The sequence below is a fragment of the Hemiscyllium ocellatum genome, chromosome 9 (assembly GCF_020745735.1).
Source record: "Hemiscyllium ocellatum isolate sHemOce1 chromosome 9, sHemOce1.pat.X.cur, whole genome shotgun sequence".
Taxonomy (NCBI): Eukaryota; Metazoa; Chordata; class Chondrichthyes; order Orectolobiformes; family Hemiscylliidae; genus Hemiscyllium; species Hemiscyllium ocellatum.
In genome coordinates this window covers 42,410,540-42,432,751 of record NC_083409.1, presented here as the reverse complement: position 1 = coordinate 42,432,751, position 22,212 = coordinate 42,410,540, and the positions used below count along the sequence as shown (strand labels likewise).

The following is a 22,212-nucleotide window of genomic DNA, read 5'->3' as shown; positions in this document are numbered from 1 at the left end:
CCAGGAAAGACCTAAAGAGGGAGCTCAGAAGAGCCAGGAGGAGACATGAGAAGTTGTTGGCAGATAGAATCAGGGTAAACCCTAAGGTATTTAAGGAATAAAAGAATGACATGAGTAAGATTAGGGCCAATCAAGGATAGTAGTGGGAAGTTGTGTGTGGAGTCAGAGGAGGTAGGGGCAGCACTAAATGAATATTTTTCAACAGTATTCACTCTAGAAAATGACAATATTGTCGAGGAGATTACTGCGATACAAGCTAATAGACTAGGTGGGATTGAGGTTCACAGGGAAGAGGTATTGGAAATCCTGCAGAGTATGAAAAGAGATAGGTCCCCTGTCCCAGATGGGATTTATCCTAGGATCCTCTGGGAAGCCAGGGAGGAGATTGCAAAGCCTTTGACATTGATCTTTAAATCGTCATTGTCTACAGGAATAGTGCCAGAAGACTGGAGGATAGCAAATGTGGTTCCCCTGTTCAAGAAGGGGAGTAGAGACAATCCTGGTAATTATAGACCAGTGAGCCTTACTTCAGTTGTTGGTTAAGTGTTGGAAAAGGCTATAAGAGAGAGGATTTATAATCATCTAGAACAGAATAATTTGATTAGGGATAGTCAGCACGATTTTGTGAAGGGTAGGTCGTGCCTCACAAACCTTATTGAGTTCTTTGAGAAGGTGACCAAACAGGTAGGTGAGAGTAAACTGGTTGAGGTGATGTATATGGATTTCAGCAAGGCGTTCGATAAGGGTCCCCACAGTAGGCTATTGTACAAAATGGGAGGAATGGGATTGTGGGAGATATAGCAGTTTGGATTAGTAGTTGGCTTGCTGAAAGAAGACAGAGGGTGGTGGTTGATGGGAAATGTTCATCCTGGAGTTCAGTTACCAGTGGTGTACCACAAGGGTCAGTGTTGGGTCCACTGCTGTTCATCATTTTTATAAACGACCTGGATTAGAGCGTAGAAGGGTGGGTTAGTAAATTTGCAGACGACACTAAGGTCGGTGGAGTTGTGGATAATGACGAAGGATGTTGTAGGTTACAGAGAGACATAGATAAGCTGCAGAGCTGGGCTGAGAGGTGGCAAATGGAGTTTAATGCGGATAAGTGTGAGGTGATTCACTTTGGTCGGAGTAACTGGATGCACAGTACTGGGCTAATGGTAAGGTTCTTGGTAGTGTAGACGTGCAGAGAGATCACGGTGTCCAAGTACACAGATCCTTGAAAGTTGCCACCCAGCTTGACAGGGTTGTTAAGAAGGCATACAGTGTTTTAGCTTTTATTAATAGAGGGATTGAGTTCTGGAACCATGAGATTATGCTACAGCTGTACAAAACTCTAGTGCGGCCGCACTTGGAGTATTGTGTACAGTTCTGGTCACGTCATTATAAGAAGGATGTGGAAGCTTTGGAAAGGGTGCAGAGGAGATTTATTAGCATGTTGCCTGGTATGGAGGGAAGATCTTATGAGGAAAGGCTGAGGGACTTGAGGCTGTTTTCGTTAGAGAGAAGAGGTTTAGAGGAGACTTAATAGAGACATATAAGATAATCAGAGGGTTAGATAGGGTGGACAGGGAGAGCCTTTTTCCAAGAATGGTGAGCATGAGGGGGCATAGCTTTAAAATAAGGGGTGATAGATATAGGACAGATGTCAGAGATAGTTTCTTTACTCAGAGAGTAGTAAGGGTATGGAATGCTTTGCCTGCAATGGTAGTAGATTCTCCAACTTTAAGTACATTTAAGTCATCATTGGACAAGTATATGGACGTACATGGAATAGTGTAGGTTAGATGGGCTTGAGATTAGTATGACAGGTTGGTGCAACATCGAGGGCCGAAGGGCCTGTACTGCGCTGTAATGTTCTATGTTCTATAAACAGCTGGAGGAGAACTGCCAAGCCACCTTATGCAACCTGCCCGCAGAATGGCTCTCTTAAAGGTACCTTTATCAATCAATGACCTGTGAAACAGAAACCCTAAGAAGAAGAAAAGAAGACAGAGGAAGATAGGATTCAACAGTTGGTTGGCTTTAAAATTTGAATTTTTGGGGAGTTTTATCAAACCAGTATTGTAGAAGGGGGAGGGGTTAAAAGAGAGGTTAAGAGAAATGAGTGGTAAATAGTTGTTAGTTATATTCTCTGATGGCCTAAAGAATAAATTTCTTAGAAGTTTTGGAATTTAAATCGTGACTTTGGGGATAGTTCTTTGCGTCTCGAATTTTAACAGATCACAGCACAGGGTGAATCTTTTTTGTTTTGCTGGTTTAAATTAGCAGAGGGGTTTACTCCATATTGTAAAATAGTGATCAGAGGCTCAATCTGTCTGATAAATGCTAGCTAAATAATCATTGAGGAGGTATTCCTAATTGCCAGAGAAGTTCAAAATAATCAGTTCCTGATATGTACAGCAATGAAAACAAATTTTACTAATGATGGGATGTTTGGAATATCATGTTGAAAAGAAGAAGTAATCCATCTATTATATCAATCATATGTGCTGCGCTACATTACATTTGATGTTTTCATACTAAATAACTTCTGATATGTCACAGTGTAGGTACTGATGAGTAAAATTTGTTTATGGTTTTTGTATCATTCTGTAAAATCTAGAAACATATTGTTAGGCACTTGTCCTTGACCCTAATTTATCATGAATACAGAAATTACCCTTTTTATGACATAACAATTAGCATTAATAGATGAAATGAAAGACAACCCCATATCATACAAATCAATTACATTTTGTTACCTTAATACTACCCACATGGAACTGGACTAGAATTGCCAGCTTTGGACCTATGAATAACCAATTTCAGTGCCTTGCAGAATTTGCACATTAAAAGCACCTATCACATGGCTCAGGTGTGTGTATCAGCCACCTGTCTGTCGCCCTTTGGGAATGTTGTGTCAGCCACTGCATCTGTGGGAAAGGGATACTCAGCAGTAATGTTGCTCGCCAAATGAGAGTCTTTAAAATTCCCCACGAAGGATGTAACTGGATTAACATCCTAATTGTGCCAGGAGTGGTCTGAGTTGAGAAGTAAATTGCGATGTGGTTAATCTGTGATTGCCCTCAGATCTGGGAACCCAGCAGTACATGCCAACTACGTGTTTTGTGCCAGATGGAAGAAATGGTGATAAGATGCAGTCATTTCCTCACCAGTAACTATCCTGAAGAGTCACAAATGGTGCTGATCATTATGCAATCATCAGTGAACATGCCCTTTTCTGACCTTTTAATGAGGGATGATCATTGATGAAGCAGCTGAAGATAGTTGGGCCCAGGACATGATCCTGAGGATCTCCGGCAGTGATGTCCTGCAGCAGAGTAGACTGGTCTCCCTCAACCACATTGATCTTCCTTTATGCTGGGCATGATTCCAGCCAGCAACAGTTTACCTCCAATTCCCATTTACTCCAGCTTTGCTAGGGCTCCTTGATGTCACCCTCAGTTAAGGTGTCAAGGACAGTCCACCTTCACATGCCCTCAACACTTTTGTTCCATGTTTGAACAAAGGCTAAAATCAGGCCAGGAACTGGCCAGCTGATGTCAGTCAAAGAGCAGCTGCAACAGAAAACCATAGGACACGCTTGGTTAGGACAAGAATAATCAGAGATTGCATCCATAAGTAGGAATGTGCAAAACCTTTTCTGTGGAAGAAAGCCATCCAAAACCGATATTACAGCATGGCATGTGAAATCCCACTTCCGTTCAAATAAGTTTTTATGGAGCAGAGCGAGAAGAATGATCATGTTTGTCCACTCAAACAATCTCTTTGGAAAACAGTACTTCTTGATTATTACCTGATGGTTGCCCATCTCTTGAAAAAATATGACCATGAAAATAAAAGTGACATAATGTAACAAAACCATTACAAAAAGAAAGTGACGTGCATTTGTAAATTAAAGAGACTGGCCTGAGGTTATTATTTAATGCATTTTTGTTTTGTTTTCTAGCTGGGGCTGCTCCAATCAAAGCCACAATGTCACATACATTGAGCGGTAAGCTTGGGAATTTTATGACTGTATATTAAAACTCTCTTTTATTGCTAACTTTTTAAAATAAACGTTATAAACATATGTAGCATGCATAGATAGAGATTATGCTAAATGAATGCAATGTTTGTAAATGCCAATGAACGGATATCAGTAATAACTTTGCAGGATCCAGGATCCAAGAGAAAAATAAACCCTGACAAGTGAAGATACATTCATGTTGCAGAGCCCAGAATGATGGTTGTTTGGGCCTTAAAAGTTCTGCGGTTTTGAAAAAAGGGAGGACCAGATTCTGTACATGCAGTACCCCCAAGACCCCTGTGGATGAGATTGCAAAACACACACTTTGTTAGATTACCTACAATGTGGAAACAGGCTCTTCGGCCCAACCAGTCCACACTGACCGTCCGAACAGTAACCCACCCAGACCCATTGCCCTCTGATTAATGCACCTAACACTATCGGCAATTTAGCATGGCCAATTCACCTGACCTGCACATCTTTGGACTGTGGGAGGAAACTGGAGCACACCTACAGGGAGACTGTGCAAACTCCACACAGGCAGTCACCTGAGGCTGGAATTGAACCTGGGACGGTGGTGCTGTGAGGCTGTAGTGCTCACCACTGAGCCACTGTTCTCCTACTGGAGTTTTCTTTGCTGAAGCTACCTGTTTCAGTGAAGTTTTAAGAAAGCCTCAGTAAGCTCCCAGGTTCATCACCTGTGAGGGGCATGTCTACAGGTTTACCAAGTGATATTTGGACCTGGTGGCATTTGGATAGGGTGACATTTTAATTTTAATTTTAATTTTAATTTCATTCAACCATAATAGTTGGGTTCTGCAGAATTGAGTATCTATGCTTATTGTTCTGCATCCGCAATTGGTTTGTGAGAAGCTCTGAGACTCCGGATACTGCCAGCTGAAGAAAGGAATCAAGAAGGGAGGGTTATTTTAGAGGGGATTCCCAAGGTGGGGAGCCACATGGATTGTACCACTGACTGATACTAACTCACAAAAGATGCACTGATAACTAACAATAATGCTGAGAGTAATCAAATGTCAGTTTTCAGCCAATTTGTTTCACTCTATGTGGTATTGTAAATAGCTGAAGGCCCTAGATTCTACAAAGGTGAGGAAATTCAGTAACATTCCAGCAATTGAACTGAAGTTAGTGTTGTGGGACTAGCTATTCCTCTAACTACATAGTTCTGATAACATTGAAGTCTGACTGGCCAGGATTAAGATTCGTCCTGACCCAAAAAAAATGAATCCAACCTGGCCAATTACCACCCCGTCAGTCTCCAATTTATCATCAGCACAGTATTGGAAGGGATTTGTAACAAAGCCACTAAGTTACACTTATTCAACAATGACCTCACTGATACTCAGTTTGGATTTCACCAACGCACTCAGTTCCTGGCCTAATTTTAGCCTTTGTTCAAACATGGAACAAAAGTGTTGAGGGCATGTGAAGGTGGACTGTCCTTGATGCCTTAACTGAGGGTGTCATCAAGGACTCCTAGCAAAGCTGGAGTAAATGGGAATTGGAGGTAAACTGTTGCTGGCTGGAATCCTGCCCAGCATAAAGGAAGATCAATATGGTTGAGGGAGATCAGTCTACTCTGCTGCAGGGCATCACTGCAGGAGGTCCTCAGGATCATGACCTGGGCCCAACCATCTTCAGCTGCTTCATCAATGACCGTCCCTCATTAAAAGGTCAGAAAAGGGCATGTTCACTGAAGATTGCATAATGATCAGCACCATTTGTGACTCCTCAGAATACTGAAAGCAGTCCATGTCCAAATGCAACAAGACCTGGATGTGACAAGTAATATTTACATTACGTAAATGCCAAGCAATTAGCATTTCCAGCAAAAGATAATCCAACCATTTCCCATTGACATCCAATGGCATTATCATTGCTGAATCCCCAATCCTGCCACTATCATTATCATGGGGGTAACCATTGACCAGAAATTGAACTGGACCAGCCATATAAACACTGGGACTAAAAGAGCAGTGAGTAACTCCCCTCCCAATTCCTAAATGCCTGTGCAGCATCTATAAGTCTCAGGTCAGAGTCGTGATGAAATACTTCCTTACTTGTCTAGATGACTGTAACTCCAACAACACTCAAGGAGCTTCATATCAGCCAGGACAAAGCAGTCTACCAGCACCCTTTCTAATACTTTGAACATTTGCTGCCTCCAAACACTAGTGCAGAGTGGCAGCAGTGTTTACACTCTCTACAATACAATGCAGCTAGTCACCAAGATTTTTTCAACCGCTTCTTCTGACCTACAACCTTTGCCACCCAGAAGGGCAAGGTCAGTAGTTATGTAGAAACACCTTCACTTGCAAACTCCCCTCCAGGCCGTGCATTACTCTTCACCCTCTTGCTGAGTCAAAATCCTGGACCTTCTTCTAACAGCACTGTGGGTGCACTCCACCACATGGACTGCAGTACTTCAAGAAGGTGGCTCAATAGCATCTTCTCAAGGGCAATTAGGGGCTGGCAATAAATACTGGCCCAGCCAGACACACCTACACCTTGCTGATGAATGAATAAAGAACTCTGGTTCCTCTGTCAACCCACAGTCATAAAATAATTCACTGATACTTTACAAGTATAACTGTGAGTTACGTATAAAGTCCAAATATTTTCCTTCAAATTATTGCTAATCCAGTCACCAGGTGATTTTTGCCATATATCTGAATCCATTACCCCTTGGCCTACTCTCAAAATACCATTTCTCCCTTTCACCTTGGACTATGTATTGCATTTAGGTTCTTTGAGAAGAAGACAGCTCTTTGAGCCGATATATCTAGGATTTCACATGTTCAAAACCAGCTGACATGGATTAACAGTGGTCTTGTTTTTGCTAGATGTATCACCAGCCGCATTGACCTTAATGGATCTTAGTATCAGCATTTCTAAACCACTCCCTGTTCACTTCCTTCTGTCTCAGCTCTGTACATCTCCTTGTCCATTCCACTTTCTCTCGCTCCCTGATACCATCAAGTTGGAGGTTTCTATGCGATAGAAGCCACCAACGTCAGTGGAAGCAGGAATCATGGGTGGGGACAAAGGGTAGTACAACAGATTGAAATGGCATCGATCTCCTTGCCTGCCAGAAGCATTGACTTGGAGAGTTGTATCCCATTCTGGAAAGGTCTTGGACGATCTGAAAGGATCAGTCACAAGTATTGAAAATTTTAAATTTATGCTGTTCAAGCTTCAGTTCAGCTGAGTGGAGTCAGACAGTTCCTCAGTCCTGTGACCAGTTCTGTAGCTATAGTTTGTAACCCCACGCCCAAATACCTAGGCCCCAATATTTGCTGGTGTTTAATCTCCAATGTGGGAGAGGTTCGCTGCCCAGTTTTCCTGAACCTTATCCCACAACTTGCATGTTTTATCCCAGGTTTCCCCATCTGCAACTCTCTGAGCTTGGGCAGAGGTTTTTTTTCTGTCAGGTCGGGCACTGTGGTGAAGAGGTTGTGGAACAGTGTGAGATTATAGTGCAGGTAGGGGAGTTGTGATCAGAGGGGGTGATCAAGAGGAGAAATGGTTCATGCTGAGAGTGATTTGGCAATGTGAGGGGAAGAAGTTTAGAGACTGCTGGTAATTTGAGGATGTTCTGGGATGAAAAAGTTATCTAACAAGGAAAGGTTGCACAAATTGGCCCTAAACCCAGTGAGGTTTAGAAGAATGAGAGGTTATTTTCCAGAAACATAGAACATCCAGGGAGGAGGAGAAGGTGAACACTGCAGATGCTGGAGATTCAGGGTTGAACAGCAGGAGAGTTGACATTTCAGGCATAAGCCCTTTATCAGCTCTTCCAGATGAAGGGTTAATGTCCAAAACATTGACTCCCCTGCTCCTCGGACGCTGCTTATCCCACTGTGGTTTTCCAGCACCACGCTTTTTGACGACATCCAGGGAGGACTTGACAGAGTGAAGGCAGGGAGAATTTTTCCCCTCATGGACAGTTTAGGGCTAGGCACAGTTTCAGAATTTGGACTCTCCCACTGAACATGGAACTGAGGAGAATCCTTTTCTAGAAGGCCTATTTACCATGTGGAATTCTCTTCTCAGAGAATCTATTCAAGGTTCAGGTAGATGTATACTTGCTCGGCAAGATACCGGAGAGTTATGGAGAGTAGACAGGAAAGTGGAGCTGAGGCACTGCTCCTCGGATGCTGCCTGAACTGCTGTGCTCTTCCAGCACCACTAATCCAGAATCTGGAAGGGCCAATGGCCTATTCCTGATCCTAGAACCATGATCTTATTGAAAAGTGAAATAGGGTAGAAGGGCCGAATGGATAAAAACAATGACTGCAGATGCTGATAAACCAGATTCTGGATTAGTGGTACTGGAAGAGCACAGCAGTTTAGGCAGCATTGGAGGAGCAGTAGGGTGAGGTGGGGGAAGGGGAAATGAGGAAACTGTTGAAGCCCACATTGATGCCCTGGGGTTGAAGTATTCTGAGGTGGAGGTCCACGCGCCCCTATAACCCACTCTCCCATCCTTGCACCTTCCCCTGCCACTGCAGGAATTGCAAAACCTGCGCCCACACCTCCTCCCTCACCACCATCCAAGGCCCCAAAGGAGCCTTCCACATTCAAAGTTTTACCTGCACATCTACCAATATCATTTATTGTATCCGTTGCTCCTGATACGGTCTCCTCTACATTGGGGAAACTGAACGCCTCCTAGCAGAGCGCTTTAGGGAACATCTCTGGGACACCCGCACCAATCAACCACAACGCCCTGTGGTCCAACATTTCAACTCCCCCTCCCACTCTGCCGAGCACATGGAGGTCCTGGGCCTCCTTCACCGCTGCTCCCTCACCACCAGACGCCTGGAGGAAGAATGCCTCACCTTCCGCCTCGGAATACTTCAACCCCAGGACATCAATGTGGACTTCAACAGTTTCCTCATTTCCCCTTCCCCCACCTCACCCTAGTTCCAAACTTCCAGCTCAGCATGACTTGCCTTGTCCCATGACTTGTCCTACCTGCCTGTCTTCTTTTCCACCTATCCACTCCACCCTCCCCTCCTGACCTATCACCTTCATCCCCTTCCCCACTCATCTATTGTGGTCCATGCTACTTTCTCCCCACCCCCACTCTCCTCTCACTTATCTCTCCACCCTTCAGGCTCTCGGCCTGTATTCCTGATGAAGGGCTTTTGACCGAAACGTCAATTTTACTGCTCCTCGGATGCTGCCTGAACTGTTGTGCTCTTCCAGCACCACTAATCCAGAATTTGGAAGAGCCAAGTGGCTTATTCCTGATTGTAGTTTAGATTGGATTGTGGGTGAGACTGCAGATCATAGCAGTGGCATAGATTTTATTGGGGGCAGGGTGCCAGACCAAAGGACTTGGGCTCCTTACAGCCAGCAAGCAAAGCTGGAAAACTCCATGCTTTATTGTAAAGGATTCCCATCAGTTTCTGGGATTCCTGAGGAGCCAGAATTTTAAGGGCCAGATAAGACTTGAAAGAAACAGAGGCATGGAGTTCCATTAAAATACTTAAATCAGCCGCATTGCTTTTGGAAGTGAATTTATTGCCTGCCTTATCTGCCTCTGTTAAAAACTGATGGGGGTGCATCCGATGTGGATTGTTTTTAAGATTGAGATTTTTGGGATTTTAACATTCTACCCAAAGTAACCTCGCCGAGTGTTTTTGCAGGGAGTAAAATTGCCTTTTTATTTCTGTTACAGCATTTGATCAGGGGCGAATATCTGAAAGGGCTTGAATAGGCAGAGAACACTTGTGAGAGCACTGCCCCTCTTTTATGGCCAGGTGCAGGGCTTCCACACAAATCAATCTCTCCAACAGCACTCTAGATTATGGAGAATGTTTCCATTCAAGCTTAGCACCTTCTGTTTCCCCTAGCTGACTGGTTTTTATTTGTTTACAGCTCATAAATTGCAATATTGAAAATAAATGCAGTTACTCAAACGTTAGGAATGGGCTCACTGTAATATTGATAACACACTGAAACAATGTGTTTAAAATGAAATTTTAATCAATGTACAAAGGCTTTTTTAAACAACATTTTTATTATTCTTTTCCATTCCTGGAAAGGAATAATTCTGGATTGGGAATTCTGGTCCAGCTGGCTGTGTGGCAATAACAGCCTGGGTGCCGGGGAATACACATCCAGCACTGAGAAGACCAGGTTCCATGATCCCTTTCCTGGAAATGTGCCTCCACACTGCTGCTTCTCTGTGTGACAACAGAATGCAGGAGGGAGACCATTGTTTGGAAGCCCTTGCCAACCCTCACTCCGCACACAAATGGCAGCCACGTGAGCTTCCATGGTAACATTGCAAAACTGGCTGCTGCAGAAGCTTTTAGTAGAGATGCCAGAATATGGTGGCCACCAAGAACGGACCATGTTGGACAGAGTGATCTGGTCAAATCTTCTCACAATAAATGATGGCTTAGCAGCGTTGCTCACATCCCATGAGTGAACAAAAAAAAACTGTTTTATAGCTTGGCTTCTCTAATTCATCATCTCAGTCCTCCGCAGTGTAGCTATTATACAATTTCATCTCATTGCACTCATTAAGTCCCTGAACACTTACGTTTCATGATCCAACATATCCCTTGTGTCTAAAGTACATACGGATCCAATCTCTGAGTTGATCAGTGATTGTCGGAGAATAATGATCTATCTGTAGAGCAGTCTTTGCACACTTAAGGTCTTGGAAGTCTGGGCAGAGAGTAAGAGAGTAGGATTCTATGCCACCTATTATGTGGTCATTAATTTTTTTTTTCAGCATTGCAGCCATGTCTTATGTGATTAACTCTTTACATTGTTCCCAGTAACCATTTTCCAACTGTAATAGTAATCACAGTAGGGTTTTGCCCACTTAAAGTGGTGGGCATACTGAAGTTAAATTTTTATCCTTCTGTCTACCACTTCCACAAGAACCTTCAAAACACTATTTTTCTCCTTAAGCTTCAGTGTGGAAGAAAGGTATGAGTGCATATCTCCTTTGTAGTTTGTTTTTCATTTATCATCAAAACTCATGGTTTCAAGCTTGCATACTCTTGTCAAAATTGAAATGCAAGTTGCAACTACTATGTGGTCAGGTGAGGTGCAGGATAATGTTCATGGTGTTGGTATATTGCATGAATGAGCTGAGGTATTTCTTGACACCTCCTTGCTTGCCTTGTCCTGTTGACAATTTTGCAACTCCGATGGAGAGAGAATGAAGTCAAATTATATATTTCTTACATGATATTGAAGAACCACTCAGAATGTTTCAAGGTGTCTTGTGGATCATATGAATGGATTCTGATTTTTGTTTTCCCATAAATACTTCTCATGTTTTGTAAACTCTTCTTCTAAGTAACATTCTCTATTTGAGGGTCCCCTGAATTGGCACTACATGAATTGACCATGGGGCAGGCTAAGGAGGCAAGTCCCAGCTCTACCTCAGCTGGAACAGGCTACAGACCTGTTCTTGGCATTATTCTGATACATGAGCTCATCGCCTGGCCAATAACTTGCTTGTGTGTGCTCAAAAATGTAAGTACACTATGACAAATATATTTGAAATACAAACTAACCAGTGTTATTATTTTGATTTACCACCAGGTCCCCTATAATTTGGGTAGATAGGAGTCTTCCCTTGTGGGGTTTACAGGTAAGATGCAACTAGTTCAACAATGATAGCTTTAATAGACTTTTTTAGTTTGCAATATGGTCAGATTGAAGCCCATATTAGCTGGAGTGCTGAGGTCTTAGCTGAAAGATGAAATTAAATAACTGGCAGAACAACTTTCTTTCAATCCCACATTCTTTTATTCTTGCTCTGACTCTACATGAACTTAATACATTATTTATTCTCTACAACTAATCATTATAGCACACAAAATGTATAAAACAGGTGCTATGCCTACAAGCAACTTGCTTATTGCCTTTTGCAAATGTTTCTTAAACTTATTGGAATCATAAATTTCTGTCGGGCTTTCTGTAGCATTGAGCCAATTTACATTGATAGTTGCAATAAATTCACTCCTGTCAATTTCCTTGCATTTGTATTTATCTACAGTGTAAATAAGGTCAGATTATACAGAAATTTGGAAACTACATATGACGAGTCTAATTCAGCTTTCTGTGTTCTGTAATTTATGCTGTCTGCAAAAAGAGAATTGAAATGTGTTTGTGCCTCAATTAGCCATTTATTTTTGGACTTGTTGTTAAACTGTGTAGCCTAGAGCTGTGACTGCTCTGGCCATGTCCGAAACCCAGTACAGAATTAATGAGCAATCAGTCCATGCAAATTGTTTTGGTCAAAGAATGAAAACAAGTGATAAATCTGTGCAGAGTTGGTAAAAGAAGCAAAACAACATGAGGGAGAAAACGTTTTTTGTGCAGTGAGTGGCTAGGGTCTGGATTGCATTGGCTGAGAATATAGTGGAGTCAGGTTCAATTAAGACATTCGAAAAGCAATCAGATTTTGCTTTGAAGAGGAACAATGTGCAGTATTACGGGGAGAGGCAGGAAAATAGAACAAAGTGAAAAGCTCTTTCAGAAAGCCGTTGCTGAGGCCAGTTATGACCTGTTGCATCTTAACAATTCTGTGGTGTGAATCCCTAGCAAAATGCCCACAAACAATTGCTTCCTTTCTCCTGGTAACAGCACTGACTTGGGACAGCACAGCATACACCCTTAAGTGAAGTTATTAGAGAGCTTCGGAAATGAGTGTTGTTTTGATGTTGCTGAAGCCTTGACACTGTCATGGAAAATCCGTGATTTGTCACAGAGTCCTCTTCATAGTTCAAGCAGCAATGAGAGCACCAATTGGTGAATATCCCTTTAACTGGTAGTATCCCTTTAAGTAGTGCTTGAAATAAACATCAGTGCCGTATTAATTTCCAAACAGCTGGTCGCTGATGAACAGCATTTGTGATGAACATCAGCAGGTATCTTAAGTGGCAATCAGCTGTTTATTAAGCCCCTGGTTGACTATTCCTCATGCTGGTTTCAGCTTCTTGTGCTAAGGTGCCTCTGCACTAGCAGCAGGCTCTCTTGGCACTTTGGCCGAAGACTTCATCTTGGCCAGCTGTTTAGTGCCTAAACTATTTGGAGACGATTGCTGCCCTTTTTGTTGTTCCTCAGAAAATAAGATACATCCTTTCAGCTGTAGCATAAAATCCCACTGGGAGATAGCAAACATTACATATTGGAGAAATAAAATCAGCACTGGGTATATGAAAAACAAGACTTGGTCTATCAGTAGCATTTCTTCCCTTTTTGTACAGCTGCAGAGAATTTTTTTTGAGGTATTGAAAAGTGCTTGCCAAGAGTTAATTGAGTGAACCAGGCTGGGGTTTTTGTGTTTCCGGGGAGAAAGTGAGGTCTGCAGATGCTGAAGATCAGAGCTGAAAATGTGTTGCTGGAAAAGCGCAGCAGGTCAGGCAGCATCCAAGGAACAGGAAATTCGACGTTTCGGGCATAAGCCCTTCATCAGGAATGAGGAAAGTGTGTCCAGCATGCTAAGATAAAATGTAGGGAGGGGGGACTTGGGGGAGGGGTGATAGAGATGTGATAGGTGGAAGGAGGTCAAGGTGAGGATGATAGGCCGGTGTGGGGTGGGGGCGGAGAGGTCAGGAAGAAGATTGCAAGTTAGGAGGGCGGTGCTGAGTTCGAGGGAATCGACTGAGACAAGGTGGGGGGAAGGGAAATGAGGAAACTGGAGAAATCTGAGTTCATCCCTTGTGGTTGGAGGGTTCCCAGGTGGAAGATGAGGCGCTCTTCCTCCAACCGTCGTGTTGTTATGTTCTGCCGTATACAGCGTATCATCCGCCGTCATTTCCGCCACCTCCAAACGGATCCCACCACCAGGGATATATTTCCCTCCCCTCCCCTATCAGCGTTCCGAAAAGACCACTCCCTCCGTGACTCCCTCGTCAGGTCCGCACCCCCCACCAACCCAACCTCCACTCCTGGCACCTTCCCCTGCAACTGCAAGAAATGCAAAACTTGCGCCCACACCTCCTCCCTTACTTATTTCCAAGGCCCCAAGGGATCCTTCTATACCCGCCACAAATTCACCTGCACCTCCACACACATCATCTATTGCATCCGCTGCACCCGATGTGGCCTCCTCTATATTGGGGAGACAGGCCGCCTACTTGCGAAACGTTTCAGAGAACACCTCTGGGACACCCGGACCAACCAACCCAACCACCCCGTGGCTCAACACTTTAACTCCCCCTCCCACTCCACCAAGGACATGCAGGTCCTTGGACTCCTCCATCGCCAGAACATAACAACACGACGGTTGGAGGAAGAGCGCCTCATCTTCCGCCTGGGAACCTCCAACCACAAGGGATGAACTCAGATTTCTCCAGTTTCCTCATTTCCCCTCCCCCCACCTTGTCTCAGTCGATTCCCTCGAACTCAGCACCGCCCTCCTAACCTGCAATCTTCATCCTGACCTCTCCGCCCCCACCCCACTCCGGCCTATCACCCTCACCTTGACCTCCTTCCACCTATCACATCTCCATCGCCCCTCCCCCAAGTCCCTCCTCCCTACCTTTTATCTTAGCCTGCTGGACACACTTTCCTCATTCCTGATGAAGGGCTTATGCCCGAAACATCGAATTTCCTGTTCCTTGGATGCTGCCTGACCTGCTGCGCTTTTCCAGCAACACATTTTCAGTTTTTGTGTTTCCATCAAGATAGAACTCTGGCGTCCAGTGATAGAAACGCATTCATTATTACCACATATTTTAATGCAGGTTTGACTAGACTGAACCATTATGAATTCACAGTGCAAATTTTCAGTTCAAATGCGTTCCTATCATAAAACAACAAATAAACAATGTGTTTTTATAATGCCTTTCATTTGCTACCTTTTTGTAGTGCCTTTCACTTTTTCATTGTTGTATAGTGCTTCACTACTAATGTCTAACTTTTAAATATAGTCATGGCACGAGACATTTTTATTAAATGTATTGATACCCTGTCTTCTGATGAAGACAGTGTAGTACTGAGACAAAAAAAAATCAATGCTAAATAAACCTACTGCTTTTTCTCTGCAGAGATCTTTGTGTATCTCAAATTATGTTTCCCAGCTCCCCAATGCCAGTTGATGATCTGCATGTCCTTTCTGTTGAAATAGCGCCTGATTGTGTGATTGGCCTTGGCAGCTGCATGAGGTGTGCATCAGGCTTGCTACAGCTCGCATGTTCCTGTTATATTTTGCATTTCAAAAATCACTGCTAGCCAATCTGATCATGACTCCCATGAAACTCAAGATTAGCTCCAGGCATTTGCCAGGAACAACTCTGCCAGGCTTACAAATATTTGAGTTATCCTAGAAAGGGGTGAGGCCACTTCTACTAGTAATCGACAGTGCAGGAAAGCACTGCAGAAGGAACTGAGCGAAGGAGAAATTTGAGCCCTGCCGTGTCTGTATTACAGGTGCTGCATTACCTCCTAATTGTCACTTAGTCTGAGTTGCCTTTATGTTGTCTACAATCAACCTGCAGCCCAGAGCATGATCCTCAGATGCCAGCCAGATGCACCCTTTGTTGATAGGACATCATCATCTGGTTCTTCTATATCAGGGAGGTGGCACTGACCGGAGTGGCAACTTCAGACTAGGCTACCATGGTGTAGTAGTGTGACCTCAGTTGCTGGTCCCCTTCAAAATGACTGCTCTCCTTTGCACAGTCTCATCCACCAGGACCTCCAGGTTCCTGTCAGACAATATTAGTGTCACTTCTCCCTGTTCTGACCTGGTCTTTACTGATTGAGAAGAGTGGTTTCAGAATGCCAGTTCTCATCCAGCTGTCAGACGCAAAGCCTAGAGGCCTTCAGGAATTAAGTGTGTTCCCAGTTTTTAAGATCTTGAATACAGTGAGGTCCTAGCTTGAGGGGATGAATCCACAATCATAGGTCTTAAAGGAATCTCGGACAGATGCTTATTAAAATGTAATGGAAGTCTCCTCATGAAATCTCAAACATCAGAGAGAATAGCTGGAATATGAGAATTTGCGTATCGCTGGACATCGGAGAGAATTCGTGTATTGCTGGACATCGGAGTGCATCTGGGAAAATTAACAAATAGTGAAATTCACAACAAATCTAGGAGGAACTATTGGGCGAAGTTCAGAGCACAGAATCAGATAAGTTAATTGTAGTTTTAAGTCTGTCCAAGAGAAAGGCTACAGTAGTGAGTATAGTGGATTCTTTCTTGATTATATGTTTTTGGAGATAAGTCTCTTTATTAAACTTAAAATATAAGCCATAGCTATTAATTTAACCTGGGGCAGTGTTTGTAGAGGAATAAGATGGTGTTATTTTCTGGGTCTGTAGATTTTGAAGGAGCAAAAATGGCCTTTGCAGTGATGTGTACTTCTTGTCAGATGTGGGAGTTTAAAGAGAGTTCAAGAGTTACTGCAGATTATATCTGCCATAAATGCTGTTGGATGCGAATCTTATCAGATCGAGTGGATCAGTTGGAGAGACAGATAGAAGCGATGCGGAATTTGTAACAGCAATAGTATGTGATGGATGGCAGTTATAGGATGGGGGGAAAGTCTCAGATGCAGTCACATAGATGGGTTAACTCCAGGAAGAGTAAGAGAGGGAGGCAGCTAGTGCAGGAGTCTTTTGTGGATATACCCATTTCAAACAGGTATACTGTTTTGGAAAATGTAGGGGGTGATGGATTATCAGGGGAACGTGGCACGACCGGCCAAGTTTCTGGTATTGAGACTGGCTCTAAAGCAACGAGGGGTATGTTGGGTTCCAAGAGATCAATTGTGTTAGGGGATTCTGTAGTCAGAGGTATAGACAGACATTTTTGAGGCCAGCAGAGAAAAAGCAGAATGGTTGTTTCCCTGGTGCCAGGATCAAGGATGTCTCTGAGAGGGTGCATAATGTTCTCATGGGGGAGAGGGGCCAGCAGGAGGTCATTGTACACATTGGAACCAACGACATTGGAAGGGCAAAGGTTGAGATTCTGAAGGGAGATTACAGAGAGTTAGGCAGGAATTTAAAAAGGAGGTCCTCAAGGGTAGTAATATCTGGATTACTCCCAGTGCTACGAGCTAGTGAGGGCAGGAATAGGAGGATAGAGCAAATGAATGCATAGCTGAGGAGTTGGTGTATGGGAAAATGATTCACATTTTTGGATCACTGGAATTTCTTTTGGGGTAGAAGTGACCTGTACAAGAAGGACGGATTGCACCTAAATTGGAAGGGGACTAATATACTGGCAGGGAAATTTGCTGGAACTGCTTGGGAGGATTTAAACTAGTAAGGTGGGGGGATGGAACCCAGGGAGATAGGAAAGAGATCGATCTGAGATAGATACAGCTGAGAACAGAAGTGAGTCAAACAGTCAGGGCAGGCAGGGACAAGGTAGGAATAATAAATTGAATTGCATTTATTTCAATGCAAGGGCCCTAACAGGGAAGGCAGATGAACTCAGGGCATGGTTAGGAACATTGGACTCGGATATCATAGCAATTACGGAAACATGGCTCAGCGAAGGGCAGGACTGGCAGCTTAATGTTCCAGGATACAAATGCTACAGGAAGGATAGAAAGGGAGGCAAGAGAGGAGGAGGAGTGGCATTTTTGATAAGGGATAGGATTACAGCTGTGCTGAGGGAGGATATTCCCAGAAATACATCCAGGGAAGTTATTTGGGTGGAACTGAGAAATAAGAAAGGGATGATCACCTTATTGGGATTGTATTATAGACCCCCCAGTAGTCAGAGGGAAATTGAGAAACAAACTTGTAAGGAGATCTCAGCGATCTGGAAGAATAATAGGGTAGTTATGATAGAGGATTTTAACTTTCCAAACATCGACTGGGACTGCCATAGTGTTAAAGGTTTAGATGGAGAGGAATTTCTTAAGTGTGTACAAGACAATTTTCTGATTCAGTATGTGGATGTACCTACTAGAGAAGGTGCAAAACATGACCTACTCTTGGGAAATAAGGCAAGGCAGGTGACTGAGGTGTCAGTGGGGGAGCACTTTGGGGCCAGTGACCATAATTCTATTCGCTTTAAAATAGTGATGGAAAAGGATAGACCAGATCTAAAAATTGAAGTTCTAAATTGGAGCAAGGCCAAGGTATTAGGCAAGAACTTTCGAAAACTGATTGAAGGCAGATGTTCACAGGTAAAGGGATGGCTGGAAAATGGGAAGCCTTCAGAAATGAGATAACAAGAATCCAGAGAAAGTATATCCCTGTCAGGGTGAAAGGGAAGGCTGGTAGGTGTAGGTAATGCTGGATGACTAAAGAAATTGAGGGTTTGGTTAACAAAAGGAAGGAAGCATATGTCAGGTATAGACAGGATAGATCGAGTGAATCCTTAGAAGAGTATAAAGAAAGTAGGAGTATACTTAAGAGGGAAATGAGGAGAAAGCAAATCAGGGACATAATATAGCTTTGGCAAATAGAATTAAGGAGAATCCAAAGGGTTTTAAACAAATATATTAAGGACAAAAGGGTAACTGGGGAGAGAATAGGGCCCCTCAAAGATCAGCAAGGTGGCCTTTGTGTGGAGCCTCAGAAAATGAGGGAGATACTAACTGAGTATTTTGCATCAGTATTTACTGTGAAAAAGGATATGGAAGATATAGACTGTAGGGAAATAGATGGTGACATCTTGCAAAATGTCCAGATTACAGAGGAAGTGCTGGATGTGTTGAAAAGGTTAAAGGTGGATAAATCCCCTGGACCTGATCATGTGTACCCTAGACCTCTGTGGGAAGCTAGAGAAGTGATTGCTGGGCCTCTTGCTGAGATATTTGTATCATCGATAGTCACAGGTGAGGTGCCAGAAGACTGGAGGTTGGCAAATGTGGTGCCACTATTTACGAAGAGCGGTAAAGACAAGCCAGGGAACTATAGACCAGTGAGCCTGACCTCAGTGGTGGGCAAGTTGTTGGAGAGAATCCTGACTGACAGGATATACATGTATTTGGAAAGGCAAGGACTGATTCGGGATACTCAACATGGCTTTGTGCATGGGAAATCATGTCTCACAAACTTGATGTTTTTGAAGAAGTAACAAAGAAGATTGATGAGGGCAGAGCAGTGGATGTGATCTATATGGACTTCGGTAAGGCGTTTGACATGGGAAACTGATTAGCAAGGTTAGATCTCATGGAATACAGGGAGAACTAGCCATTTGGATACAGAACTGGCCCAAAGGTAGAAGACAGAGGGTGGTGGTGGAGGATTGTTTTTCAGACTGGAGGCCTGTGACCAGTGGAGTGCCTCAAGGGTCGGCGCTCGGTCCAGTACGTTTTGTCATTTACATAAATGATTTGGATGAGAGCATAAGAGGTACAGTTAGTAAGTTTGCAGATAACACCAACATTGGAGGTGTAGTGGACAGCGAAGAGGGTTACCTCAGATTACAACAGGATCTATTCCAGATGGGCCAATGGGCTGAGAGGCGGCAGATGGAGTTTAATTCAGATAAATGCGAGGTGCTGCATTTTGGGAAGCAAATCCTAGCAGGACTTATACACTTAATAGTAAGGTCCTAGGGAGTGTTGCTGAACAAAGAGACCTTGGAGTGCAGGTTCATAGCTCCTTGAAAGTGGAGTCACAGGTAGATAGGATAGTGAAGGCAGCGTTTGGTACACTTTCCTTTATTGGTCAGAATATTGAGTACAGGAGTTGGGAGGTCATGCTGCGGCTGTACAGGACATTGTTTAGGCCACTGTTGGAATATTGCGTAATATTCTGGTCTCCTTCCTATCGGAAGGATGTTGTGAAACTTGAAAGGGTTCAGAAAAGATTTATAAGGATGTTGCCAAGGTTGGAGGATCTGAGGTACAGGAAGAGGCTGAACAGGCTGGGGCTGTTTTCCTTGGAGCTTGGGAGGCTGAGGGGTGACCTTATAGAGGTTTACAAAATTATGAGGGGCATGGATAAGATAAATAGACAAAATCTGTGAGAAGATTTGTAGCTCGGGTGCTTGTTGTTGTTCTGTTCGCCAAGCTGGGAGTTTTTGTTGCAAATGTTTTGTCCCCTTGCTAGGTGACATCTTCAGTGCTTGGGAGCCTCCTGTGAAGCGCTTCTGTGCTGATTCCTCCGGCATTTATACTGGTGTGAATCTGCCACTTCCGGTTGTTAGTTGCTGTCCGCTGCAGTGGCCGGTATATAGGGTCTAGGTTGATGTGTCTGTTGATAGAATTTGTGGATGAGTGCCATGCCTCTAGGAATTTCCTGGCTGTTCTCTGTTTGGCCTGCCCTATAATAGTGGTGTTGTCCCAATCGAATTCGTGTTGTTTGTCATCTGAGTGTATGGCTACTAGGGATAGCTGGTCGTGTCGTTTCGTGGCTAGTTGGTGTTCATGGATGCGGGTTGTTAGCTGTCTTCCTGTTTGTCCTATGTAGTGTTTTGTGCAGTCCTTGCATGGGATTTTGTACACTACGTTGGTTTTGCTCATGCTGGGTATCGGGTCCTTTGTCCTGGTGAGTTGTTGTCTGAGAGTGGTGTTGTTTGTGTGTTGTTATGAGTCCTAGTGGTCGCAGCAGTCTGGCTGTCAGTTCGGAAATGCTCCTGATGTATGGGAATGAGGCCAGTCCTTTGGGTTGTGGCATGTCCTCATTTCGTTGTCCTTTCCTAAGGCATCTGTTGATGAAATTGCGTGGGTATCCGTTTTTGGTGAATACCTTGTATAAGTGTTCTTCTTCCTCTTTTTATAGTTCAAGTGTGCTGCAGTGTGTTGTGGCCCTTTTGAATAATGTCCTGATGCAACTTCGTTTGTGTGTGTTGTGGTGGTTGCTTTCATAGTTCAGGACTTGGTCTGTGTGTGTGGCTTTTCTGAATACCTTCGTGGTGGATTCTCCGTTCGATGTTCTTTGTACCATCACGTCTAGGAATGGGAGCTGGTTATCCTTTTCTTCCTCTCTCGTGAATCGGATTCCTGTGAGTGTGGCGTTGTTGATCCGGTGTGTGTTCTCTATTTCTGTGTTTTTAATGATTACAAAGGTGTCGTCCACGTATCTGACCAAGAGTTTGGATTGTAATTGCGTTTAAACTGTTTTTTCTAACCTTTGTATTACTGCTTCTGCTATGAGTCCGGAGATCGGTGAGCCCATGGGTGTTCCGTTGATTTGTTCAAATCTTTTCCCTGGGGTCAGGGAGTCCAGAACTAGAGAGCATAGGTTTAGGGTGAGCGGGGTAAGATATAAAAAAGACCTAAGGGGCAACTTTTTCACACAGAGAGTGGTGTGTGTATGAAATGAGCTGCCAGAGGATGTGGTGAAGGCTGGTACAATTGCAACATTTAAGAGGCATTTGGCTGGGTATATGAATACGAAGGGTTTGGGGGGATATGGGCCGGGTGCTGGCAGGTGGGAATAGATTGGGTTGGGATATCTAGTCGGCATGGATGGGTTGGACTGAAGGGTCTGTTTCCTTGCTGTACATCTCTATGACTCTATGAATCTATGAGGAATCATAAGACCATAAGGCAGAGGAGCAGAAATTTGGCCATTTGGCCCATCGAGTCTACTCCACCATTTAATCATAGCTGATAAAACTCAACCCCCATTTTCCCACCTTCTTCCTGTATTCTTTGATCCCCTTAATAATCAAGAACCTCTCTATTTCTGTTTTAAAGTGACCTGACCTCCACAACCTTCTGTGCCAATGAATACCACAGATTCACCACTCTGGCTGAAGAAGTTTCATATCATCTCCATTCTAAAGGGTCTTCCCTTACTCTAAGGCTGTGTTCTTGAGTCTAGTCACTCCTGCTAATAGAAACCTCTTCCCAAAGTCCATTGTATTCTGTAATTATCAACTAGATCCCCCCCATATCCTTCTAAACTCCATCAAATATAGATCCAGAGTCCTCAAACATTCCTCATATGTTAAGTCTTTCATTCTTGGGATCATTCTCATAAACCTCCTCGGGAACCATTCCAGGCCAAGACATCCTTCCTGAGATATGGGGCCCAAAATTGCTCGCAACTTTATAAATGTGACTTGACCAGAGCTTTATAAAGCCTCAGAAGTACATCCCTGCTTTTATACTCCAGTCCTCTTGAAATAAATGCCAACATTGTATTTGCCTTCCTAACTACCGACTCGATCTGTAAGGAAAGGCAATCCTGGACTAGGACTCCCAAGTCCCTTTACACTTCAGATTTCCGAATTTTCTCCCCAGTTTGAAACTAGTCAATGCCTGTATTCTACCAATGTA

At 43.7% G+C, this 22,212-nt stretch overlaps 1 protein-coding gene across 4 annotated transcripts in view; it reads left to right on the top strand.

Annotated features, from left to right (window-relative positions):
• kcnt2 (potassium channel, subfamily T, member 2) overlaps window positions 1-22,212 on the top strand; it is a 686,368-nt gene that overhangs the window by 250,185 nt on the left and 413,971 nt on the right. For 3 of the 4 annotated variants that reach the window (XM_060829715.1, XM_060829714.1, XM_060829713.1), the window contains exon 4: window positions 11,606-11,654. In XM_060829715.1, coding sequence (XP_060685698.1) covers window positions 11,606-11,654 — 49 coding nt within the window. Of the gene's footprint in view, window positions 1-3,949; window positions 3,995-11,605; window positions 11,655-22,212 lie in introns of all 4 variants that reach the window. The other variant, XM_060829712.1, reaches the window with a different exon arrangement.